Here is a 27,884-nt window from a genome sequence, read left to right as displayed (position 1 = left end):
TGGGATCGAGTCACACATCGGGCTCCGGGCTCAGCGGGGAGTCTGCGTCTCCTTCTCCCACTCCCCCTGCTTGTGTTCCCTCTCTCGCTGTGTCTCTCTCTGTCAAATAAATAAATAAAATCTAATTAAATAAATAAAATCTTTTAAAAAATAATTCTTATTTTTTTTTCTTTGCTCAGTTTTGGATGTGCCTATTACTAATCCATCCAGAAACCTCTGTCAGAGATGTAAGTCCCCTCTCAGGAACGAGGCACATAAAGTATTCACTAACTTATCTTCCTCTTGGGGACATGCCTCTTGGATCCTCTGCCTGTCTAGATTGCCTGCTGTCTACACCTGCCTCAAGGTTACTGTCCAGGGATAGAGTCCTGGTGATTCTCTTTTGCCCTCTCCTATGTAACATCTGTGTGCTCAGCTTCATGCCTTCTTCTTCCTCAGTTTACTCCCCTGTTTGGGGGATGGAGGAGAGCACATCCCCCATTTGCTTTCTCAAAAGACTATTTCTTTTCCCCAAACTATTTTGAAAAATTTAAAGCCTAGAGAAAAATTGCAAGAATTTTACAATCAACACACATACTTTAAACATTTCACCACATTTACTATTTCTTTGTCTTTTCCTCTCTGTCTCCCTTTTCTCTGTCCCTCTTCCAATCTAATTCTATCTCTGTGAAATATTTGAGAATTATTCACAGACATCATAACTTCACTCTGAAATATTTCACCGTGTGCCTTCTGTAAGTCAGTGCACCTAGGACCTGACTTTCCTAACCACAATACACTTATCCCACTAAAGGAAATTAAATATCAATTCACTACTGTTATTCACTACTGTTATCTGGAATGCACCCATACTCACATTTCCTCACTTGTCTCCGTAGTGTCCTTCAATTCTCATGTTTTCTTCCATTTTTACTCCATTTTCTTCTTCCAGGATCCAATCAGGGATCTTGCATTGCATTTAGTTGTTAAGTTTCTCGTTTCAGATTATAGTTCTGTTATCCTTTCTGTCCCCACGTCGTCAAATTGACATTTTTGAAAGGTTCCACATAAGTTGTTTGGCAGAATGTCCCTCAATTTGGATTTGTCTCATTTCTCATGCCATATTGGTCCCTTTATATCCTTCAAACTTGTTTTTTGGGACACTTGGGCGGCCCAGCCTGTTAAGCGTCTGCCTTCAGCTCAGATCATGATCCCAGGGTCCTGGGATCGAGCCCCGCATCGGGCTCCCTGCTCCGCGGGGAGACTGCTTCTTCCTCTGCCTGCCGCTCACCCTGCTTATGCTCTCTCTCTCTCTGACAAATAAATAAATAAAAACTTAAAAAAAATAAAGTGTTGTTTTTTAGAAGGTTTAGCTCTTTCCTTGATGTAAGCTATAAAGAAAACAAATACATATATACCCATATGCATATATATACACATATTCACAAAATCAAGGTTGTACATAATTTCAAGTGGCTCACTGACCTTCCCTTGAAGTCTGTATGTGCAAATGCATGAAACTTTGGCAAAGACTGTGCTCTAAACATAATTGGCATGGGTGATGGGACTCGTGATCCCACTACTCAGCAATAGTGCTTGAGTTACATTTTAAGTTACATAATGCGTATTAGAAATGTTACCTCTTATGTTATAGAATTATTTGTTTCCCTAAAATTCATATGGTGAAGTCCTACTACTGCAGAACATGACTGTATTTGGATATAGAGTCTTTAAAAAGGTAATTAAGTTAATATGAGGTCATTAGGGTAGGCCCTAATCAATATGGCTAGTGTCCTTTATAAGAAGAGAAAATTGGGACACAGACAGAGGCACCAGACAGGTGCATGCACAGAGAGCCAACCATGGGAAGTCACAGGGAGAAGGTGGCCATCTGCAAGTCAGGGAGAGAGGCCTTAGGAGAAGCCAACCCTGCATCACCTTGATCTTGGACTTCCAGCTTCCATAATTGTGAAAAAGTAAATTTCTGTTGTTTAAGCCACCCAGTCTAGTGTATTTTGTCATGGCAGCCCTGGCAAACTCATGTTGTTACCTTTCTGAATTCTCTTATAACAGTTTAATTATTTCCTCCTCTACTCCCCTAGCACTTCATTAATACCATTGGCATAGCACATACCACACTGTATTATGGTTAAAAATGTCTCTTCTACCAGACTGAAGCTCTTTAGAGTAGATACTAAACATTTTTGCATCACCTGGCATAAAATCTGGGGCTTGGTGGTGCTCAGTTGTTATTTGTTACTCTGAAGTGAATGAAAGCATCCAAATAAAGTGCCTTTGTTTCGTGCGTGAGTCTTACCTTTGAAATGATACCTATTTCTGAAATGCTGGATGTAGGAAAAGATTTGGATCGCATCCAAAGTTATATCTAATAAAGTTATAATTTATTATAATTTGGTTTACTAGACATTTATGAGGGTGGGCTTAGAACTCTCAGATTATTTTTGAAACCATTAATTAATTCAACAAGTGTCTATTGAATGTCTTCTAGGTGCTGGCCTTTGTGATAGATACTGGACCAAATGGTGGGCCAAAACTGACCTTGTTCCTGTCCACATGGAGCTGACATGCTAGAGAGATTCCCGAGTTTTGGGAAATAATCCAGTTCCTGCCAGGTTTCAGGGAAGTAGAATGAACCCACAGCCTATACTTTCATGGACCTTGAAGAGCCTTCGAGAACTCAGGTAGCATGGTAACACCCTGGTTGTAAGATGTCTTTCTGGAGCTGTCTCTAGAATTTCAGTCATAAATGAGGTCCACTTGAGAACAGTGAAAACAAGAAGAGCCTACTAAAGCTTGGAAAATTTTTGGCATTAAAATTATTTCTGAGTTTTGAAACAAATAAGAAAGAGTCTTAAAATTCTAACATTACTAGGGCTTATTTCTGTCCTTCAGGCAAAGTAAGAGAAACAGTGCTCCAGGACCGAGAGACAACCTTAGAAATGTTGATTGTTTAGTAGAAAAGAATTGCAATGCTGTAGGAAGTATCAGATCAGGTTTCTGACTTCTGAATCATAAGAGGTAGTAATTGGTGCTTCAAGTGACAAACTGGCGCAAGTTTCTCTGGTCAAATACATTAGTGGCAGCCTTTGAAAGTTGGAAGAAATTAGGGGTAGATTAGGGATTAGCAATGTTACAAACGGCCAGTTAGTACTTTAAGCTTTGTGGGCCAAGAAGCAAAACTAAAGATATTATGTAGTTATATGTATAAAATCAGAGATGTGTGTGTATTTAAATAAGTTAAGAAATAAATTTTTGCAAATTTTTATTGATAAAATTAAAAAAAATAGTAATAGAGTTTTTTGTTTGTGTATATGTCTGTTTTTGGTAATAAGTGTTTCCTGATAAGAAGTATGGAACTCTTTTTTTCCCCCTCCAAGGTTGGGAGAAAATTTTTGTTTAACTGAGGTTCAAAATGCCTGTTCTCTCTCTCCAAGTTGATCATAAATGTTCAACTGTATTGACTGGCAATGAGATTTTATGTATTTCATCTTGGAAAATGTCTTTTCACACACATAGGTACTGCAAAATATTGATATCAATCTACGGGCATTGATTCTACCTTATCATCATCATTGTTTGGATGTGTAGTAACCCAGCCACTTTACTTATATTTCAGTTTCAAGAACTTGGGTCCTATAGCCCATGCTGAGCTTTTGCCTTGACCTTCATGTAAAATGTTGCCTCTCAGCCCTAGTTCAGCATTGCTAACACAAGTCCCACCAGGACTGCTAGTCCTAGCATCAGGTCTGGTATTGGATCTTCACTTGCCAAGGACTAGCATCTGCCCTTCCTATACTAACTGCCCATCAGGGTAGCTTTCTGCTTGCTAGGCATGCTCATTAATATCTCTGTATGTTTTTCTGCCTTTTCCCTATGACAGGCCGTCTTTGAATTTGGCCATTTGCTCCTTTGTTATTATGTTATCTGAGGTCTCTCAACCTTGAAAGACTCCTTCCTGCTGCTGGACCTAAGCCTAGTATCTGCCTCACCTCCACTACCTCCCTCAGTGTACCTAGTTCCTCTGGACCTTCCCAGTCTCACTTGTCCAGCTGCCATGCAAGCTCTAGTTTGCGGAACCAGAAAGGGCAGGTTTCTGTTACTTAAGGAAGTTGATGGTGGCAGTGTCTGGGGCTTTCCCAAGACAGCAGCAAGTAGTTTTTCTGTAATTTTAGAAAAGCTCTCAGAATTCATGATGACCTTGTAGAGTGTGAGAAATATTTATGACTGGTGGGAGATATAATGGTAGCTGCCTATCAGAGCACAAATGTTCTAGGCCATTAAGCATTACAATATGCAAAGTGGAGCTTTCAGAACCCAGAAGGTGCAGATTATTTTTTTTTCAAAGATTTTATTTATTTGTTTGAGAGAGAGAAAGAGCACACGAGAGGGGGGAGGGTCAGAGGGAGAAGCAGACTCCCTGCTGAGTAGGAAGCCCGATGCAGGACTCAATCCTGGGACTCCAGGATCATGACCTGAGCCAAAGGAAGTCGCTTAACCAACTGAGCCACCCAGGCACCCGGTGCAGATTATTCTAAAGTTTAAAGGATGGGGCACCTGGGTGGCTCAGTTGGTTAAGCACCTGCCTTCGGCTCAGGTCATGATGATCCCAGGATCCTGGGATGGAGCCCCACATTGGGCTCCCTGCTCAGCGGAGAGCCTGCTTCTCCCTCTCCCGCTCATCCTGCTTGTGCCCCCTGTCTCTACCTCTGTCTCTCTCTGTCAAATAAATAAATAAAATCTTTTTTTTTTTTAAATAAAGTTTAAAGGGGAAAAGCATAGCACGGCTTCCAAGGTTCAAGTAACTGAGAGATTATAGGATCGTATCAGGGTGTCCAGACAGTTTATTCCAAAGTCTAAGTTGCATAGAGGGTGTGGATTTGGCCAGAGTCTAGTGCTCAGGTGAACTGCTAGGAATAAGTTTCTTAAGACTTGAGGGGCACCTGGGTGGCTCAGTCGTTAAGCGTCTGCCTTCGGCTCAGGTCATGATCCCACGGTCCTCGGATTGAGCCCCGCATTGGGCTCCCTGCTCCGCGGGAAGCCTGCTTCTCCCTCTCCCCCTGCTTGTGTTCCCTCTCTCGCTGTGTCTCTCTCTGTCAAATAAATAAATAAAATCTTAAAAAAAAAGTTTCTAAGACTTGAGACACTCAAAAGAGGTTGGGGTTTAGGGCTCATTTAGGGGAATTGCTATAGTAGAAAATATGACTAGACACCAGACAATGCTAACATCTCTACCATAACTATGTGTGTGTGTGCCCCAGGTAGATCCCCTGAGGTTTACTTACCTCAGGACCTGAAGGACTAAGCTATTTTCCATTAATTTAGTAATTTAGAGATAAGCTGAGATCACCTTAAAAATGAATAATTTGATGTCAAGAGTCAATTAACTTGTGAGAGAGACAAGATTGTATCAGAGGCCTCTTGACTTTCTTATCTAGTGTGTTTGTGTTCTCAGGGTTGAAAGAGGGTGGAGAATGAGGGTGGAAGAAGAGAGGAAGGGTGTTTTGGCAGTGGGGGGAGGCAATGAATTACATAATTACAGAGAGCAAAATGGAGTCCCTCATGTCAAGCAGGAGACTGCGTCAAGCAATGACGTTAGCAGGTAAGGTACTGCAGCTAGGAGATATCTATCACCCAGACCAAGTCAGTTGACACTGATAATGAGCAGAACCAGAGGAGGTCTGCAGAGACCCAAAACTGATTAAATCCCTTTAAAAATGGGAGGATTTGGAGCAAACCGTCAGACTCTACAGCATGACCCCTCTACGTCTGAACCCTTAAAAAAGGCAACTGCCACCGAATGATCTGCCCCATTGATTTCCGAACAGAACCGAGAGCCTTACCTGCTTGAACATCATAAGCAGTCAGTTCTGAGAGCTGACCCGGATCGGACCGAAACCTTATCTCAACTGCGTGCCCACAGACTGACTTTGGGTTTGGTTCGTTCACTTCCTGCACCCTTCTGTTATCTTCTTTGTTGTGTGGCTTGTCTTCCGTCCTGCTTCGTGTGCTGTGTGAAGAAGCCAAGTTTAATCACATGGTGAATTGTCATTGAGTTTGGAATCCTGAACCTGCTTTATCATTGTGATTTGACTTTGCTTTATGATTCAATAAAGCTGACATCATGGAAAGACACAACTCGTGTGTGCGCCTTTATAGCGTGCTCATGACAGTAATAAACGTACGGAGCCAGAATCAGTGATATTCTGGTGAACAAAGCTGGTATAGAATCAAGTGACATCATGGAGAGTACCAGGAAGCAGCATCTGATGCCAACTGGGGAATCAGTACCAGGTAAGCATTCTGGAGTTCAAGGTATACAAATTATTATAGAAAATATCAAGACAAAGAGTTAAAAGTCAGGAAGACAGAGGGATGCTTGGGTGGCTCAGTTGGTTAAGTCGCTGCTTTAGGCTCAGGTCATGATCTCAGGGTTCTGGGATTGAGACCACTCATCAGGGAGTCTGCTTCTCCCCTCACCCTCTACATTCCCCCCCCCCACTCCTGCACATGTGTGCGCCTTCCCTCTCTCTCTGAAATAAATAAATAAAATCTTTTTTTAGAGATTTTCTTTATTTATTTGTCAGAGAGAAAGAGAGAGAGCACAAACAGAGGGAGCTGAAGGCAGAGAGAGAAGCAGGCTCCCCACTGAGCAAGGAACCTGATGCAGGATTCAATCCCAGGACCCTGGGATCATGACCTGAGCCCAAGGTAGATACTTAACGAACTAAGCCACCCAGGCATCCCTAAATAAATAAAATCTTTAAAAAAAAATAAACAAGACAGAAACCAAGATAACAGATTCTGGAGGTCCAAATAAGGAGAGGTTAAAATAGGGCAAAATCTTAAAAAGAGGGAAAAATGTGAGAAGATGTTCAAAGGATGTATCAGTCAAGGTCCTACAGAGGAACAGAACAAGGTGAAGGTGCAGGGAGGGAGAGGGAGAGAGAAAGGAATTGACTCACTTGATTATTGGAGCTGGCAAATCTGAAATCCACAAGGCAGGGCAAGCTGACAGGCTGGAAACACGGGCCAAGGTATAGTCTGGAGGCAAAGTTTCTTGTTCTTTTAGCCTTAAACTGTTTGGATGAAACCCACCAACATTACTGAGGGTGTTCCCCTTTATTTAAAAGTCAGTTGATTGTAGATGTTACCATGTTTACAAAATACCATTGTGGCAACACCCTAGATTCTTGAGGCAAAATTTCTTGTTCTTTTAGCCTTAAACTGATCGGATGAGACCCCCCTTTATTTAAAAAGTCAATTGATTGTAGATGTTACCACATTTACAAAGTGCTATTGTGGCAACACCCTAGATTGGATTTTGATTAAATAACTGGATATCAAAGCTTAGCCAAATTGACAAACAAAACTACCATCATAGAAAGGAAGGTAAAAGCAGAACTGTTAATGAGAGTCAAGGCAGGCTGGGTAGATTGTCATAAGAGCAAATAGAAAAATTGAAGCTATATGTCAGATGACTAGATAAAAGCCTTAATTCCTAGGAATCTCATAATTTTGATGCCAGTTGTGATGTAGACTTGATTTTTCTTTCTGACTCTCTGTTTACCACAACGGCAATGATAAGAGCAGTACTCCCAGAATCAGGAGTCTCAAGACCAGGCGCAATCTCACTTCTGAGACAGTGCTACCCAAGGTGATCTTGGGCAAGTAGTCAAGCTCTAGAGGTCCTCTAGTCTTATCTGTAAAATTGGCAAGTTTAAGTAGAATCCAGAGTAAATGTTTGCAGAAGAGAATTCAAAAGTGCATGCACTACTCAAAGCAAGGTGTTTACACTGACCTTGGCTACATATAAAATGGCTTGGAGGGAAAATTTAACCCCAAATCCAGAAGATTCTAACTCAGTTGAAGTGGAGCCTGGGCCTCAGAATTTCAAAAATAAAAATTAAAATTAAAAAACTACTCTGGGTGTTTTTAAGTTTATCTAGTGCAGAGAACTGTGTGCCAAAGGTATCCAAATATGTTTTTTTTTTTAAAGATTTTATTTACTTATTTGAGAGATAGAAAGCAAAGCAAGAGAGAGCATGAGCTGGGGGATGGGGCAGAGGGAGAGGCAGAAGCAGACTCCCCACTGAACGGGGAGCCCCATGCAGGGGCTCCATCCCAGGACCCTGGAATCATGACCTGAGCTGAAGGCAACGCTTAACTGACTGAGCCACCCAGGCGTCCCTAACACACATTTTTAATATGTTGGTTTTCAGCTGTGCTATTAAGTTTATACAAATAGAGAAATGTCCTGGAACTTCCCTAACAAGGCTTTTTGTTTTGGGTTATTTTTTAAGAAAACAAATAGATTGTATTAAAATTTGATTATTGTATTATTCTTGTTACGTAGGTTTGGTTAGTATTTACTATTTGTCTACAATGTCCCAGAAAAGGACTTTCATCTCTCGACACCATTGTTATTACAACATTTCTTCCTCACTCTTTTCATTGTCCAATCACTAAAGAGCTATAATCTTCCCAAACACTTAAAAGTTAGTCACAGCTATGTAACTCATTCAGTTTCTCTTTGTTGGACTTGAAAAAGGAAGGAGTACTACTGTCTTCTAGTAAAACAGATTTATACAGCTAATGGAGTCTACATTGGCTTTATCAGTGGAAGAACCTGTTAAGAAGAACAGTGTTAAGAAATATAAAATAATTTGTATTGTAAGTACAATTTTTAATTTTAGTCTTTGTAGCTTTATGACAATGTTAAGTGTGTAAATCCCCATTTATATTTGTGTTGTTATTTAAGTGTAAGGTTTTTAAGTGGTTGTATTCAGTTTTATCCCTTCTGACAACTGCAATGCCAAGTTAATGTTTTTTAATCATATTTTGCCTAAGAAATGTGAGTAACTACAAATTAATATTTGATCAACCTAAAAAGTGGGGATCTGTGGTGAAACACCTATGCAGCATCGATTCTAGCATGATCATAACCACCCCCCAAGTCACCATTTTATACTGCGTGAATATCTTTAAGACCAGAGAGTGAGCAATTAAAATTCACCGTATCTTATATTCTTTGCTGGACTATTGCTTTTATCTTACTTTACTTTATTCCTAACGATGGTCTCTTTTGTTTAGTTCCTCTTTGCTTTTATTATATGATAAGATCTTCCCTGTTGAAAAGAATAAAAAGGAAAGGAAAAAAAAAGACTTTCCTTGATTTTATTACTCAAACTTTTGGGGAAAAGGGAGGTCCATCCACTACCTTGGTTTTCTCACCATCCAACCATTCTCTGTTCTGCTTGTTTTCACTGTCTTGAAGTCATCTCCCAAAAGTCAGTCCTTCTCTGTCCTTGTCCGGCTGCGTCTCCATAACAATACTACTACCGCATATTATTATTTTCTCATCTTGAATTATTCTCTCCTCTTGCTTCCATGATGGCATTGATAGCCCCCATTTTTATGACGTTTCTCTTTATCTACATTCTTGGCTGATTTATCTTTCTTCTCATTGCATATTGTACATAGTGTTCCACTGAAACCTGTTTTTAAAGATCTTTTCTGTAGGCGATCTCATCTTATCATGATTTTAAAAGTCACATTCTCAACCAAGAATTTCGAGCAAGGGGCGCCTGGGTGGCTCAGTCATTAAGTGTCTGCCTTCAGCTCAGGTCATGATCCCAGGGTCCTGGGATCCAGCCCCACATCAGGCTCTCTGCTCCGCGGGAAGCCTGCTTCTCCCTCTCCCACTCCCCCTGCTTGTGTTCCCTCTCTCACTGTCTCTCTCTCTCTCTCTCTGTGTCAAATAAATAAATAAAATCTAAAAAAAAAAAAAAAGAATTTCAAGCAAGCCAGTAGGCACGACTTCTTGCTGAGTTTCTGTCATACAATTTCAAATGCCTTCTTGCTGGCTCCTCATCCAGTATCTCAAGGCAAAACCAACTGATTAATTTCTCACACCTAACAGTGTGAGAAATAACTGCAATTTTCTCCTTAATTCCCTACTTTGGTTAATGTCACCACCATTCTGTGACTCAAGCATTGTTTCTAGAAGTAAATGAAACAATGTGTGTAAACATTGAGCCCAGTAACTATAACAAAGTAAACTGTCAAGATATTCTATTTATTCATTATCCTTCCGGGAATTTTGGAGTATTAGCTTCTATGCCATTTTATTATATTTATCCCATCTTATAAATTCAAGAAATTATAAACCTTGGAAGCAAAATTTTGTACATCATTTATTTTCCTTCCTTATCCTTCTAATGGTTTACTAGTATGTATAATAGAACCTCAATCTTTCAAAATCATAGTTTCAAAAGTACCCTGTTTCCAAATTTAAAAAAAGTTTCATTTAAAAAACTTTACATGTATTGACTGTGTTTCTAGCACTCTTTATTCAGCCATCTGAAGCCAAATATTGGATTCTCAGAGGCTTTTGGAGTCCAGAGCTCTCCCCTCTCCACTTTGTCGATAGCATAAATAGTTTAAGATACATAGGCACCTCAATATCAAGAAGCTTATTCAGGGGATACCTGGGTGGCTCAGTCTGTTAAGTGTCTGCCTTCAGCTCAGGTCATGATCCCAGGGTCCTGGGATCGAGTCCTGCATTGAGTTCCTTGCTCAGTGGGGAACCTGCTTCTCCCTCTGCTGCTCCCCCTGCTTGTGTTCTCGCTCTCTCTCTGAAAAATAAATAAATAAAATCTTTAAAGAAAAAAAAGCTTATTCAGAATTACTACACATTTAGAGGAAATGATTATATGAGATTAAAAATGAACCTTCTTCTTGAGGAACTTACAGAACAATGTAGGGAAGAAGTAAAAAATATATGGAAAAAGTACAGTCAAGAAGAAACAGTAAGATTTAACAGGAGAAAAGTTCGAGAGCATCCAAAGGACAGCCAGTTGCTGTTTATTTTCCCAACAAATTTGAATGGCAAAAGGACCAAAGATAAGATATAAAACCAAAATAGGCCAATATGTAAATCTGTGATGCATGAGGTTTACCATCGCACTATTTCCCCATGTTTTGCCACTTTGTGCTCCTAGTCTTGGTCACCTGTGGCTTTTGAGCATCATAACGGGGGACTAAGTGCTTAGTGATGCTACTTAATAACTGTTTATGTTCACTTTTCCCCCTCCATTCTCTCCACAGAATGCATACCTGCTGGAAGGTCACTGAAACTTGGGCTAACTTTCAGACTTCATAAAAAATTGTTTTTACAGTATTTTAACATATTTTCCCAATAGTTGAATCCACTTCTATGGTAAAAGTTAGATAGGTTAATTTTCCAGCTGATTTTCAGAATGGAAATGAAGACAATCGATGTCTACGTAGATCTTTATTATCTAAGCAATTTTGATGTTGTGGGTTTTTTTTTTATAAAAGTGATTTTTTTTTTTAAAGTCAGAACAAAGGTAATTGGTGTTGTAAAATACATTCCTAAGTAATTTATGGGTCTGTTGCATTCATATTTTATGGCTACATATTATTCAACGTCTGTTATCCAGCATATTTATAATTGGACCTACTGGAGAGGGGGGAAGGTCAGTGGGAAGAATTTAACTATATCACAGTTTAATTCCAGGTATCACATAAAGTCCACTACATTGAAGAGCCTGGTCAGCAGTAGTGATAATGAATGACACACACAATCTTAATCACAGAGCTTCCACGTCATCGGTCTGAGCTGTAGATCAAAGTGGATTATTTGCCAGTTAATTATTTGGACAATATATTTTTATATGTGTTAGATATTCCTCATTCCCCTCCATAGGACAGAGCTGGGTGGGGAAAGGGAGGGACCTCTGCTCCCTAGGAGTGAAGTAGTTAAAGATTTCACAGTTGAGGAATGCTTTTAGATAAATGTTCTCCAAACAGGTATCTAGTTAAGAATGAGAAATGGGCAAAGGTAAATGGCTCCCATGGTTTCATTCATACTTTAACTCCATCTGGGTTAAGCTAACCAGGACCGATGTATTTGAATTTGAAGATCTGCAATAAATAGTGTTTTAAATTTCTTCCCAAAACTTTCGTATTTTCAGGCATTAAAAAAAAAAAATGCCTCTATCATTGTTGGATCTGGTGTGCTCTGTGCCTTTAATATTCACTGAGAGAGGGAGGGAGGTATCTTTGTACCTTTTTACATTTTTAAAAAAATTGTAAAGGTCACTTTTCCTTTTTTCATAATAGGTTCTTCTTGCTTTGTTGGTGATTGTGTCACTTGGATTGGGGCTGGGACTTGGACTCAGGCGACAAGAAGGGCAAGGTATACCCCTCAGTGTTTTCGCAACACAGTTCCTTATTTCTCCTCTCTCCTCACCTTCACCCTTTGAAGCTTGTCTCTTCTCTGGAGCCCCCTCTCTCCTGCATGGAGTACTCTCATCCTAGGTTCCTCCGTCTCCCACACGGCACTTACTAGGAGCCCACGTCTGTGGTTAGCATTATCCACCGTCATTTCTGGATTTTACCCTTTTGCCCTCACTCCCTGCTCCCTTGAGATTCACATCATTCCTCCATGTTCTTGTTTGGCCCCACCTTCATAGAGGACTTTGATAATTGGATTAAAGACTCCTGTCCCAGCCCCTACTCTGCTCATTCCTATCTGCTTGTCGATAAACTTGGTCTCAAAAGTCTTGATTGCTTCCCTCCCAGGACCTCCTGCCCTGTTAGTACTGTACTCTCCCTGAAATCTTCACTATTTCTTGGCTGGGCGATGCCACATTCTTAAATGTAGTGCAGAGTACAAGCTTAACATTTATTTATTTATTTTTCCTCATAAGAAGCAAAGAAAGGGGCATCTGGGTGGCTCAGTTGGTTAAGCCTCTGCCTTTGGCTCAGGTCGTGATCCCTGGGTCCTGGGATCTAGCCCCACGTCGGGCTCCCTGCTCAGCGGGGCGTCTGCTTCTCCCTCTCACTCTCCCTCTGTGTTCTCCTTCCCACTCCCCTTCTATCAAATAAATAAAAACAAATCTAAAAAAGAAAAGAAGCAAAGAAAAAATAGGAGATAGAATCCCCCAAATATGAAAACACATCTCTTTTGCCAGATCAGTATGAACAGTACATAAACCACTTACAAGTGACTATATGAAAACCCTTTTCTAAATCTTGTTATGTATTGTTTTGGTACTTTTATGAAGGGGAAGTATGAGGTCAAATGTTGGGTAATTCATTCTCCTTTTTAATTTGGCCGATTAACTTCTATTTGACTCCCTTGGGAAAGGTCTTACTGCTTCTTTGTTAGGGAGACTCTTGGTGAGATTAACAGACGATTTTCCAGTTATGTTTTCACTTAAGAATTAACAGACACTCAGTACCCCTAGCCTAACATGGGAACACGGTGGAACTGGAAAGGTGGACCTTACCTGGAAAATTACTGTCTTTTTGGGGGTCACTTGGCTGTTGTGTTTCTGAACTAGTACCAGTCCTAGACCTAACAGATGTAGGTGGGCCACTTTGGTAGTATTATTCTGATGTTAGTTTGCATCACTCCTTAGTTCTCTTATCCTCAAATCACGTAAATTAATTGCAAGAGGCATATACTAATCTCTGAACAAAATCTCTGATTGTTTTGGCTCTTTCTCTCCCTTCCTTACTAACACCTATTGGCTGGCTTCCCAGGGTCATTGTTCCTTATTCTTGTCCTTTTACCTCAGTCTGTCAGCCCTCATGTGGCATCACCCCTTCCCACCCAGGGCATTGGTACTTAACTCCAGCCCCTCCTTTGCTAGCATCCTTAAAATATTCATCCCCGCATTCTTCCACAGCTGATTCCTAATCCCCAGTCCTAGACCATTTTCACCATTCTCCACTCCAATCAACCCACTTTTCATAGGCACAGTACGTTTTTTTCTAGTGTGAGTTTTTAAGCTATTTTTCCGGTTTGAGTTTTTAATGTGTTCTTATAAATTTACTCTTTTATGCGCACATGCTTTTTACTTATTCTTCGACAATTGGGCCCTGACTGTGTGCCAGGTACTATTCTAATTATTGGGAATACAGTGGTGAAGAAAATAGACACATCCTTCAGAGAGTTTATAGTCTAGCATAGAAGAAAGACACTAAAAATATAAATAAGCCAAATACATATAATATGATAAGGAAAGTGCTAAGGGATAAGTAAACCTGAAAAGGGGATTATGAAATATGGAGTTAGGGTAGGATGGGGGATGTATGTGAAATGACTTTTGTAAAGAGCTGAAGTGAGGGAGAAATAGGGTTATTTGGGGGAAGAACATTCCAGGCAACAGGAAAGAACAAGGGCAAAGGCCTAAGGTAGGAACATGCCTGGCAACTTCATTTAAAGAATAACAAGTTTGAAAAAAAAAAAAAAGAATAACAAGGTTGGTGAACTGGAACGAAGAGGGAGGGTAGTCAGAAAATGAGATCAACCAAAGGACAGAAGAGAAGCCACATCAGTGAGATTATCAAGTCAAATCTGGCCGTAGGCTTTCATTCTGAGAGTGATGGGAAGTGATTGGAGTTTTGAGCAGAGAAGAGACATGCCCTGAGACATGGTTTGCTTTTCCACACTCTCACTTAGGCTGCTGTCTTATGAATAAATGGCAGGGTGAAATCAGGAGATGTGGAGACACCAATTAGGAAATTATTGCAATAATCCACACAAGCTCTATGTCTTGAACTAGGGTGGTAACATTGTAACTGGTGAGAAGTGTTTGGATCCTGGATATCTTTGGATGTGATAGATAGATTTTATCCACAAAGTGGATATGGAGAAAGAGAGAAGTCACGAATGACTTCAAGATTTTTGGTATGAACATCTGGAAATACAGAATTTCCACAATAGAGATGGGGAACACTGTTGAAGAAGCTGGTTTGGGGAGAATAATCAGGAAGTCGTTTTTGGACATGTTAAGTTTGAAATATCTACTAGGTGTCCAAGTGGAAAAGCCAGAAGGTAGTTGAATATATGAGGCTGGCTTTTGAAGGGAGGTCCTAAACGGACATGCAATGTGGCAGTTATCAGCTTCATATGTGGATTTAAAGCAATGTGACTGGACACACTAACCTTAAAAAATTGGGAAGATGAGGGGGGAGAAAAAACCACGGATGAAGTCTAGGAAGAATTGGCCAGGGATGTGGGAGGAAAGCCAGGTCTTTGTTGTGTCCTGGAAGCCATGTGCAGAAAATGTTTCAAAGTAGGAAAGTGAATATAAAAATGTAAAGGCCTTTTGTATAAATGGTATATAAACTTTTTTGGGTTACTTTTTTACTGAACGTTTCTTAAGATCCATCTAAATCGGGGCACCTGGGTGGCTCAGTTGTTATGCGTCTGCCTTCCCCTCAGGTCATGATCCCAGGGTCCTAGGATCGAGCCCCGCATTGGGCTCCCTGCTCGGTGGGAAGCCTGCTTCTCCCTCTCCCACTCCTCCTGCTCGTGTTCCCTCTCTCGCTGTCTCTCTCTGTCAAATAAATAAATTAAAAAATATCTAAAAAAAACCTAAATTGTTATGCATCCATCTATTCTTAGGCATCTCTCTACTTACTACGTAGTACTCTTTAGCATGTATAGCAATATACTGTTTGACCTATGCCCTCCCCTGACCTATGCTGGATGCCCAAGTTGACTTTAGTTCCTTTACATCACATAAATCCTGCAGGTTCCCTTATGGACCTGCATGAGATTGCTTCATCATCTACCCAGGAATAGGATTCTTTGGTCTTAGGGTCTGTATTTTAACTTGGGTGAGTAGCCCCAGATAGCTTTCTGGAATGGCTGCCCCAGCGTACTCTGTCTTTACCATGCATCCCCACCAACCCTTGGCATTATCTGGCTCTCTCATTTTTGGCAATGTAAACTTATAGAGTGGTATCTTTTATTTTAACTTTTGTTTCTCCGCCCTGCTGCTCCAATCTGTGTTGGTTGCTCTCTTTGTTTGGTGTTCCCCTAGACCCTCCATTGTGTTGGATCTCATTATTTTTTGGATCTCTTTGTTTCACTTCCTCATTTTGCTAAAGAACATCCTTTAGTAGCTTCTTAAAATAGGATACATAAAAGATACAACTTGAGTTCTTATCTATCAAAAGATATTTTCATCATCCTAACCTAACACTTGACAGTTTGGCTAGATATTGAATTCTGAGATGAACATAATTTTCCTCTAGAAATATGAAGACATTGCTCTCCTGTCTTTTGGCTTTCAGTGTTGCTTTTAAGAAATTTGATACCATTCTGACTTGTGATCTTTGATAGCTTGCTCATGATCTTTTTCTGGGAACTTTCAAGATCTCTTTGTCCCTGTTGTGCTGACCCCTTCGTGTGAGTTTTGCCCTGGGAAATGTTGATGTAATAATTAATACTTTTCAGTTCTGGGAAATTTTATAATATGATTTCTTTAATAATACCATCTCTACTTTCTCTGTTTTCACTTTTAGGTACTACCTTCCTTTTTAAAGGTTAACTATGTAGTAGCCTTGATTATATCTGCAGTATCTCTTTGCCATGTAAAACAGCATAGCATATTCAGTCTTGGGGATTAGGGTGTGAAATCTCTGAAACCATCATTCTGCCTACCACACCCCTCTACTGAATTTTTCATTACTGCTTTCATGTTTTTATTTCTAAGAGCACCCTGAACATTATTTCTCTTTTTGAAATTATAACTTTCTTCCTTATTTCATGGATACAATATCTTTTCTGAAGCTCTCACTGTTAGCTGTGCATGTGTGTGTGTGTGTTTAGCTCTTCTGTTCCTTGCATTGTTTCCTTTTCAATCAAGTTTTTCTTTTCCTCTTTTCTTTTCTTATTTGTTTTGGTCTTCGTTTTTAAGTTGGATTTTATCTTGCTGTTCTCAAATGTCTGGTAACCATTTGTTCATGTTTGTGAGTGTGGCTTGTTCATCTTTTCTCATCATAGCTAACTTTTATGTCTGCCTCTGTGATGAAAGCTACTTTTCCTAAATTCTTCCAGATTATGAGCCTTCTATCCAGTGGGAGGTGGGGTGGATCTTGCTGCTCCATCTTCAGACTTTAAACCAGTTTCCCTTTATTTATCCTCTGCCTGTCCCTCCTACATTTACCTAATGGTGCCTGGTGTTTGCGTCTGGGACCTCTCTGGAGTCCTGGGGAAAAATCACTTACTATTTATCATTGTGCACTGATGACTCATACAGCCCAGTAAAAAAATATCTGTTTGTCTGACCTAGTCTGTTCTTCTGTGTGCTTCTACCATCTAGCTCCAAGACATCAGATAACTTTTTTTTTTAAAGATTTTATTTATTTGAAAGAGAGAGAGCACAGGAAGGAGGAGCAGAGGGAGAGGGAGAGAATCTCAAGCAGACTCCCTGCTGAGCGCAGAGCCTGACATGGGCTCAATCTCACGACCCTGAGATCATGACCTGAGCCGAAATCAAGAGTCAGACTGACTGAGCCACCTAGGTGCCCCTCAGATAACTTCTAAGCACTGGTTTCCTTATTTCCTCCACTCCTACAGGCAGTTGCAGGAAGAAATGCTTCGACTCTTCATTCAGAGGACTGGAGAGTTGTCGGTGTGATATGGAATGCAAACACAGAGGCGACTGCTGCTGGGACTTTGAAGACACTTGTGTGCAATCAAGTATGGATTCTGAGGATAAGTTCATTACAGCACGTTGGCTGTGCTGTCATTAACGCACGTTCAAATGCTCACCATACACCTTGTGTATTGGTTTGCTAGGGCTGCCATAACTCAGAAACGGGGGGGCTTAAACAATAGAAATTCATTTTCTCAGTTCTAGAGGCTAGAAATCCAAGATGCAGGTTTCATCAGGGTTGATTCTTTCTAAGGGCTGTGGGGGAGATCCATTCCTTGCCTTTCTCCTAGCTTCTGGTGGGTTACAAGTTATTGGCTGTTGTTGGCTTTTGGCAGCATAACCCCAAACTCTGCCTTTGTCTTCACGGAGAGTTCTCTTGTGTCTTCATAGTCTTCCGTGTGTGTGTGTGTGTGTGTGTGTGTGTGTGTGTGTGTGTGTGTGTGTTCACGTCCAAATTTCCCCTTTTTATAAGAATACCTGTTGCACTGGATAGGGACCACTCTAATGACCTCATTTGAACTTGAGTATCTACAAAGGTCTTTTACTAAGCAAAGTCACATTCATGGCATTGGGGGGCTAACACTCCAACATTTTAGGGGGACACTTCAACCCATAACACCTTGTGTACAGGATTATCGTTTCCCCCTTTGCAGTACTAAACACAGAGTCCACGCTTGATTTGATTGAGGTTGAGGAATAAGGGTGTCCAGTAGATGGAACGCTGTATATGTTGCCAGGAATACAAATGTTGCAACACAGTTTTGCCATGGCTCAAGTTCATCATCTTATTGAGTTTTCTTTGCAGTGGTTCTCAGATTTCAGGGTGCGTGAGACTTACTTGGAACGCTAGTGATTCTTGGTGATTCTGATGCCAGTGCTCCACAGAACACGACCTGAGAAACACTGTTCTCTGTGTAGAAGAGATAGTTCTCAGTGTTTAATCTTTTAAGACATCAGTGAACGCATGTATGTACGGGGGTGGCTAGCTGTTCAAAGAGTAAAGATTAGAATAGTAGAGCTTCTTACATTATACTTTCTGAAAAGGGCAAGGGGGAGGGGATAACTTAGTGTAGATAAGATCTGTATTCCCTTTACTTAATCTCCCCAAATCTTTCCTAAGTAAGTGATAAGTAATGGACAGTGAAGAACTCTATGCACAACAGAAGCATGCAGCAGTCACCTGTCGAACACATTTGTCTATGCACAGGGCTGATGTTGATTTTAGACACTGATTCCTAGCAGATGGCACTAGGAAGCAGTGATGCGATAGCCTCGTGCTGTTTTAGCACTCCTGTTTATTTACACTGATCTTATCCTGAGCACGTAGCCCGGGAGAGCTGCAGAGGCTTGGGGGAGGCTCACCTAGCACTCCGTACCCTCAGCTGGGAGGTGCCTTGGCTGCCTACATTCTTACAGACCTGACCTTGTTCCTGTTGCTTCTGCTTTCACAGCCTCTTCCTTGCTGCCTGTCCTTAAATGAAACTGCTCTTGGGTGGCAACCATCACTAGTGGTTCATCTCCGCTGGGAGCTCCTAATTTTGGGTGGGAATAGAGTCAGTGTTCAGAGTTTCTCCAAAGTCAGAGGTGTACCTGCCAGGGAGACCAGAGCTGCAACTTACAAAACTGCATTTCTCTCTGCCACTCATGCCAACTGAAGAAAAGTGATGGGTTGCGCCTTGATTGTATGACGTATTTTCATTTATTAATGCAGAGAAGCCAAGAGTTGGCCCTTACAATAATACAGGGATAAACGTCTGGAATTTACGTTTGCTGTTAGATACTTGGGTATATGTTAAATGTTGGGAACTGAATTGTGTGATTTTACAGCTCGAATATGGACATGCAATAGATTCCGTTGTGGGGAAACCAGACTAGAGTTCAGCCTTTGCTCTTGTTCGGATGACTGCCTGCAGAGGAAAGACTGCTGTGCTGACTACAGGAGTGTTTGCCAAGGTAAGCAGAGGAGGTTGACCCAGTCGCCTCTGTGTGTTCAGTGACCCCAGAGCTGGCTGACCCAGGCTGCATAAATTAAAACAAGTCAGAGACAACATGTTTACTGTGGGAAGAAATGTGGCTCATGCATTATAGAGAGAGGGAGCTCATAGCATAGACACTATAGAAGAGAAAGAGGAAAGTTCCATATTCACCAATAAGGCAAGGTCTCCTCCAGTCCAACGACTATGCTAGAAATATCTGTGGTTTGAGATACTGGATGGCAGATGCTAAAGTTAAAACATGATGAAAGAGGTTATCTGGCCCGTCAATCAGTCCGTTAAACCAACGTTACTGCTGAAACGACTGTGTCCTGAGTGGTCAAATTACTGATTAAGGACCTTCAGAGAGTTAATGCAGAGCCAAGATTAGGATACAGGTTATTCAGCTCCTGGTTCCAACTGCAAGTGATGTACTGCAGATTATTTTTAAAAATTGCCCAGCCCTCTGAACATGTAATGAAATTTATGAAAAATGCACATAAACACACAGCAACAAAGTTGCTTCAAGTTATCAACCCCTTTTTCATAATGCCAAACCCAATAAAGGTAACTAACTTATACTTTTAATATTTCTAGACCAAAAAAAGAGATTAGGTTGAATTCTGAATTTTTGAATAGGAGGAAAATGTTACAGTAGAAACATTAAAAACTGTAATCTCTTAGTAGAAAATAGATTTCACGCTAATGGACAAATCCGTTTTTATTACAAAATATAATTGAAAATCAACTAAAAAGAGCTATCAAAAAGGAAGAATAAATGTCTGAAATGGTAACTTATTTTTCAAATAATTATTGTTTGACATTTAATATTGCATCATTAAAAATTCTGCTAAATTCATGAAGGCAATTTCTTGTTTGCTTATTTCTTTAAGTTCACTGCCTCTGACCCCTCTATTTTCCCACCTTCTACCTCAAATTTATAATTTAACTTTTTATGTCAAGACTGATTCTCAGGTCATATGGTAAATTTTCCCACTGAATTCAATGCACAACATTGCTGAAATTTAATAGAAACAACAGTATTTGTTGTGGCGCCTGGGTGGCTCAGTTGTTAAGATCTTAAAATTTACTATGTTTAATTTTTCCCAATTGAAATCAGTTATTCTCATTGGCTGCTTCTGCCCCCTCCCAACACACACAATAACAGAAGCGGGGTGCCTGGGTGGCTCAGTCGTTAAGTGTCTGCCTTCGGCTCGGGTCATGATCCCGGGGTCCTGGGATCGAGACCTGTGTTAGGCTCTCTGTTCAGTGGGAAGCCTGCTTCTCCCTTTCACTCTCCCCCTGCTTGTGTTCCCTCTCTTGCTGTGTCTCTCTCTGTCAAATAAATAAATAAAATCTTAAAAAAAAAAAAGAAACAACAGTAATTGTTATAAGCAGTGTTGATATTTACCACCACTGCTAACTGGGTACTTTGATGGAGTTAATTTTATCATTTCAGTTTATTTTTCAAAATAAATGTAAATGTTTTCTCTAAGGATTCAATACTTTGTTTAAAGATGTTACATGATTTTTGCTCAAATTAAATCTTCAGACCATAGTTTGAAGGCATTTGAATAATTTTTGTGCAAGAAACCGGCTCGTCACTTTACATTTTAAATTTAGAATTTTATAACCTTTATGATACATTTCTAACATATATAAAGGAGAAAATTGTATAGTGATTTCCCTATATGTCCAGCACCTAGCTTCAGCAGCTATCAACTCATGGCCAGTCTTGTCTCCTCTTGACAGAGCATAATTTTCAAAAAGATAAAAACATGATTCTCATAGAAATGTAATGTGAACATGTCAAAGAGTAAATAGCTCATTCATGAGATAACCATCTGGACTGTCCAGCTGGCTCAAAGAGAATGAAAGAGACTAAGTATACATACAACTGAAAGAATGTTGGAATGAAGTTATAAATAGTGTAAATTCTGGTGGGACAGAAAGGATTTGCATTTCTACATGACAATTTTTTTGCTATCAGACAATAATCACTTATGTTGCTATTATTTTTCTACCAATTAACTGCTACTGTTACTGTGTTATAAAATGAATGGTAAGGAATAAGCCAGATAAAGGTATATACTTCTAAGTAATTAGATAATCCATAGGTGGGCTTTTTAGATAATCCCCAGCATGACATTAAAATGAAGTTTAGTGATCAATCTTCCTTTTGCTTATTTTCAAGTTTTGGATTGTTTTTTCTTAACAAAATATACTCTTTATTCACCCCAACTTCTCTCCCCAGATTTTGGATGATTTCTAAGCAAATCCTAGAGTTAATATCATTCATCTGTAAATATTTTTAGGATGTATCTAAAAATGTAAATATTTAACAAAATTACAATACCATTAATATATCTAAAAATATCAATTGTTGTTGATATCATCAAATATCCAGTGTTCTAATTTTTCTGTTGTCTCATAACATTTTTAAAAAAGATTGTTTGAAATAGGATCCAAAAGATTCCATACATTGCAAGTGGCTCCAATACTTCAAGTCCTTTAAAAATAGCTTCTCTTTCTTTTTTTCCCCCTTGGAATTTACATGTTGAAGAAATGGGGCCTTTGTCCTGCAGACTTTTCCAGTTTGTTTTGCAGATTGCATCCTCTGTGACTTAAGCAGTTTGTCATCTCCTGTATTTCCTGAAAATTGGTAGTTAGAATTAGAGGACTGTTCAGATTCAGGTGCAAAGTATTTATTTATTTTGCAAGTATACTCTGTAGATGGTGGTATTACTTCCATCAAGAAGCACATCTTGTCTGCTTGTTGCCTTTTCTGGAATGTTAGCCATCGATGATCATTGCCTGTATCTATCAAGGGATACAAGTGATGGTATTTATACTCTATCATTTCTACTTCATTAGTTACTTGGAATGTTCTATAAACAGAAACATTCATGAAGTAAAATTTTTTTAGTTAATATCTTAAAACTTACTATGTTTAATTTTTCCCAGTTGAAAACAATTATTCTCATTTACGGTTTCTGACCCCTGATAAAAAATGATTTATCTTTTCTTTAGATGGTATATCTATATTTATTAAACTCATTTTTTTTTCCTAATTGTCCCTTTCCAGCTAAAAGAATCCCCTTTGTTTTTCTTGGTAAAGATGCGCTTCTTGGTATTCAGTCTGTCCAAATCTCTGGGCAACGCTGATCTTTTCAACATGCGGAATAGCACTTAACATGTCCTAGAAGAATTTAGTTATTGGAATAACATGAACAAAGTATTTTGGAAAGATCATGTTCATTGAACATTTGTTTTTCTTTTCTTTTCTGTGGTGCAGCTGTCTAAAGATTTTGATCTTGTTTTTCAGAAGAAACCTCCTGGGTGAAAGAAGACTGTGGCACAGCCCAGCAGTCTCAGTGTCCAGAAGGGTGAGAATACAGGGAGTTTTTATCCTCCTTTAACATGGAATGTAGCTGAGAAGCCGAGTGGCATTTCCTCCACTTTATATTTTAAAACCATACACTTAACCAACGATTAGGATTCTTGGTGGCTTCAAACTCAGACTTTTGTTCACATCATTGTTTACAAAGCATTTTTAATTAATTTTCTACATGCATGTCTTGTAACAGTGACTTAAAAAAATGGTTGAAGTATTAAATACTAGCATTCTCAAGTTCCTCTGGTCAGGACTAGGATTTAGATCTGAATTACTCCAGCCCGAACTCTTTCCTATGAATATCCTGGAACTTTGAATTTATACTTAACTGAGGAAAGGGAAAGAAGTTTGCCCACAGAAGGCCTCACAAGGAAGAGTGGATGAGGAGGACTTTATCATGTGTACATGGGTGAGGAACGCATGAGGTAAAACCCCTCACCCCACCCCTCCCATGCCTCTCCTCCACACACTTATAATGGCTGCTACTGGACCTTTCCCAGCCCTGGAAGCATGCCCCACATCACCTTCCAGTCAGGGTGGATTTCCCCTCCAGTTACCGCTTTTGCCCTTCACTGACTTCATTCTTTTGGCCCAAGCAGTGGAATGAAGTTGGTGAGGTAGGAGAAAAATGGAATATCTGGCTGTAGGAAGAATTGGTGGAGTCATTTTTAGATAGCATTATTTTATTTAAAGAATGTGTGTAGATAATGTCTGTTTTTGTACCATGCTGCTTTGGTTTACCCCAGTCCTAAGATCCAGCTGCCCTGTTCAGTGGCTTTTGGGTGAGCAAAAAATTTAGAATAAAAAGGATACTTGAGTTTGAGTCCTGGTTTTGCCTACGGGACTTTAACTCTAGTCAATTCTGTGAGCTTCATCTATAAAATTATAGTAGTAGTTGTAATAATAATAATAATAATAATAATAATGCCAAGTTCAGAAGATTTCATGTGATGGGGTTAGCCCGGTGAGGGGTGTTAAGGAGGGCGCGTATTGCATGGAGCACTGGGTGTTATATACAATGAATCATGGATCACTACATCAAAAAAAACAAGGGGCGCCTGGGTGACTCAGTCGTTAAGCATCTGCCTTCGGCTCGAGTCATGATCCCAGGGTGCTGGGATCGAGCCCCGCATCGGGCTCCCTGCTCCGCGGGAAGCCTGCTTCTCCCTCTCCCACTCCCCCTGCTTGTGTTCCCTCTCTCACTGTCTCTCTCTCTCTGTGTCAAATAAATAAATAAAATCTAAAAAAAAAAAGAACATCAAAAAAAACAAAAACAAAAAAACTTTTTGAAAAAAAAAGATTTCGTGTGAGAATTAAGTCAACATCTTGATCCCATAGATGTTTGACCTTGTTTTTAAGCTGCAAGTTTATTTTGATGGCATATTTATGAATATAAAAGTTTTAATGGCCTTATGCTAATGAATTTATGAAGTATAAATATTTCCAATGCAAATTGCAATGTAGCACTTGAACCTCTTGATGAGTTTTCTATATATTGTATGTAAAAATAATCCCAATTTTCCATTTTATTTTTTTGAGGTATAATCTGCATATATTGAAATGCTCACAGTTATGTGTACAGTATAATGAGATTTGGAAATTCAGAAACCCATGCAACCCAGAGATAGAGTATTTCCAAGACACAGACTATTTCCATCACCCCAGAAAGACACCTCATGTGCTGATTTCTATCACCATAGATTCCTGTTCTAGAATTTCATATAAATGGAATCATCCCATATGTTCCCTTGTGTTGTTCTTAATCCAACGATTTTGAGACTCATAAATGTTATTGCATGTATGTACCATATCTCACATGGGCTTTTGCACAGCATATTTTTTTCTGATTAACATGTTGGTCCCATTCTCTTTTCATATTATTTCTATTTGTTCTTTAGGGCCAAGTTCACATGTCTGTTTTTACCTTACAAAGATCAAATCTGACATCCCCTATGTAGTTGAATAGCATCCTGTAATCAATTCTAACCCTTAACTACCCCCATTTACTTCTCAATTTCATCCCCTAGATTAGGGCTGTAATTCCTTCATGTCTTTATTTTCAATATTTAGCAATAATGTCTGACTCAAATATTTGTTAAATGAATTACTCTACAATAACTGTATATTCTGGGAAACCATATAGACCTGTCCTCCAGACTCTCCTCACAGTTTCTTTTACAAATGTGTAATTACATGGCCAGGCTGATATTTTTCTAGCTTTCCTCAAGCACCTTGAAAAACATGGAAATTATTTTTTCTTATTAATAGTTTGTATTGGGGGTGCCCAGGTGGCTCAGTCGCTTAAGCGTCAGACTCTTGATTTCAGCTCAGGTCATGATCTCTTGGGTAGTGGGGCTGAGCACCACGTTGGGCTCCATGCTTAGCAGGGAATCTGCTTGAGATTCTCTCTCTCCTTCTCCCTCTGCCCCTCCACCTATTCACGTGCACTCTCTCACTCTCTCTCTCTGAAATAAATAAATTAAAAAAAATAGTTTGTATTAGCATTTTTTTCTCCATAATACTAGTTAGTGGGTATTTTTAAGGACTACTCCAATCAAATTTCTTGGAAAAGTGTGTTTTTGCTTAAAAATTTGTTTATTTTTCTAATTAAAAAATTTTTTTTGATTAACATAATATATTATTTGTTTCAGGGGTACAGGTACGTAACACCCACTGCTCACCACAACACATACCCTCCCCTATGTCCATCACCCAGCCACCCCATCCCCCCTGCTTAAAAATTTAGATGTGAAGCTGCTTGAGCACGGAGCTTCACATACTCAGTTGCATGCAGTGTATTTGGAATTTAAAACAAATGTTGGTGTTTATGCCTGTTGTTCATAATAGCTCCAAAGTGGAAATTACCTAAATGCCCAGCAACAGTAGAATAACTAAGTTGTGGTTAATTCATTAACTGGAATACAGGACAGTCATGAGAATGGATGATCTACAACTACATGTAACAATATGGATTAATCTCAAACATAATGTTCCATAAAAGAGGCCAGGTACAACGGAATACATACTGTATGATTCCGTTTGCATGTAAATATAAATACAGATACAGGCATAATCAATCTATTGTTTTAGGTCAAGGTACTGCTCACCCTTGGTGGGGTGTGGTTTGCAGAGGCTACTGAGGGGAAAGAAGCCTGAGCGGGGAGGATTCTAGGGTGCTGGTGTTCTGTTTCTTGATCTGGGTGATCGAGTTCACGGTGGAGTTGTTAGGAAGTTAGGAAACATTTACCAGACTCTACATCTGTGAAATGTGTGTGTGTAGGCGTCTGTATATAAAATATATACAAATAAAATTTTAAAAGTGAAAAAAAATTAAACGAAGAAAAGAAGCCTCTGGCTATACCCTAAGAGTTACCTTCCATTACTTTAGCTTAAATACTGATATTAAAAAAAAAGATTGTCATGCTTTTGATGTTAATATTAATATAGTGAGATATTAGAATAAAGAATCAAAAGGGTAGAACTTTAGAATAATAAAACCTCATAAGCTATAGAGTTCCTAAATTTTGTATCATAATTATATCCAAAATGCGGTAGAGGAATTGTAACTTTTATGATTTTTGAGTTTGAGCCTTGTATTCAGGAATCGTTGCTCTTGGCTTTTTAGCAAAGTCAGGTCCAAGAAAGGTCTGTGGTTAACAGCTCCATTTCTGGGGATGTTTTGTTAATGCTCTGCTCGCATGCAGCTGACTTCTATTGAAAAACTGCAATTAATTAGCGCCATGTATACTCACCACTGTAAAATGCTAAATATATTTGAGGTAAGGCAATGATACTAATGTTCTGTTATGGTGAGTCCAAAGTATTAGGTGAGTGGGTTGAGGCTGAGTTATGAGAGGCTGAGTAACTGCTTAGAGTCCAATAGCTACTAAAGACTGAAGGTAAGGGATTACTGACCTACTAACATTACTAACATGCTAATTAGGGGTTCCTTACTGGAAGTACTGATTCTTAGGAGAGATAACAATTTTTATTTTCTTTTTAAAAATTTTTTAAAGATTTTATTTATTTATTTGAGAGAGAGAGCACGCGCGAGAGCACAAGAAGGGGGAGGGTCAGAGAGAGAAGCAGACTCTCTCCTGAGCAGGGAGCCCAATGCAGGGCTCTATCCTGAGACTCTAGGGATCACGACCTGAGCTGAAGGCAGCCGCTTAACTGACTGAGCCACTCAGATGCCCCAGGAGATAACAATTTTTAAGAAGAGAAAGAAAAAAATGACCCAGGACATACTCTACTTTCTAAGCGTTTTCTAATTTAGAGAATTGTAAGTAGCACAGAAAGGTATCTTTATTATTTTTTTTACAATCAAAATAGTAGACTAATATTTTGTTTTCCATTTTCAGATTTGAACTGCCACCAGTTATTTTGTTTTCCATGGATGGATTTAGGGCTGAATATTTGCAGACATGGGGTGCCCTCATGCCTAATATTAATAAACTGAGTAAGTCTTCCCCAACTATAGGCACACGGAGGGTGAGGACACTAGTTAGCCAGGCTGTAGATGGGTACCTTCCTTCCTGACCTTCCATATTAGTTGTTTGCCTTCTCCCGGGTCCTCCGAAGATCCTGAGGAATTTACCACTCAGGGTACCTATTTTCATACTTGTTGGCTCTTCCTTTTTTTGTAGCACGTTCATCTTTTTGTTTATTGTGATTTGTTTTGTATTTGAATGTAACTTCCATCCTGTGGAAATCTGTCCACATACACTATCTCGAAAGTGGTGTTTGTCAGACTTGGGTTCTGAATCTTAGCAAGAAGAACGTGACCAGCAGGGACAGAATCCTGAAGGAGCCTGAGTGGCAGAACAGAGCCAGCACGTACCAAAGCTCCAGAGGGCAAAAAGTGTCGTATCTGTGTCTGGTTCTGGAAGTAAACTGCCTGGAACCTGGTTCCACTGCTTATTAGCTGTGAGACTGTGGGCAAGCTTACCTCACCTACTGGTGCCCATTCTCTTGAGTTCTAAAATGGTCACTTCCTACCTGATGGGAATACCGTGAGAACATAAACGTTGTACA

The 27,884-nt window shown here is 39.6% G+C and overlaps 1 protein-coding gene across 1 annotated transcript in view; it reads left to right on the top strand.

Annotated features, from left to right (window-relative positions):
- Window positions 1-8,592: 8,592 nt before the first annotated feature.
- Window positions 8,593-27,884, top strand: part of ENPP3 (ectonucleotide pyrophosphatase/phosphodiesterase 3) — a 65,687-nt gene continuing 46,395 nt past the window's right edge. Inside the window, exons 1-6 of the mRNA XM_027603383.1 lie at window positions 8,593-8,670; window positions 12,145-12,220; window positions 17,405-17,527; window positions 19,311-19,436; window positions 22,782-22,842; window positions 27,212-27,309. Coding sequence (XP_027459184.1) covers window positions 8,593-8,670; window positions 12,145-12,220; window positions 17,405-17,527; window positions 19,311-19,436; window positions 22,782-22,842; window positions 27,212-27,309 — 562 coding nt within the window. The remainder of the gene's footprint in view (window positions 8,671-12,144; window positions 12,221-17,404; window positions 17,528-19,310; window positions 19,437-22,781; window positions 22,843-27,211; window positions 27,310-27,884) is intronic.

The sequence above is a fragment of the Zalophus californianus genome, chromosome 7 (assembly GCF_009762305.2).
Source record: "Zalophus californianus isolate mZalCal1 chromosome 7, mZalCal1.pri.v2, whole genome shotgun sequence".
Lineage (NCBI taxonomy): Eukaryota > Metazoa > Chordata > Mammalia > Carnivora > Otariidae > Zalophus > Zalophus californianus.
The sequence above is the reverse complement of the archived record's forward strand: the minus strand, read 5'-3'. Positions and strand labels throughout refer to the sequence as shown.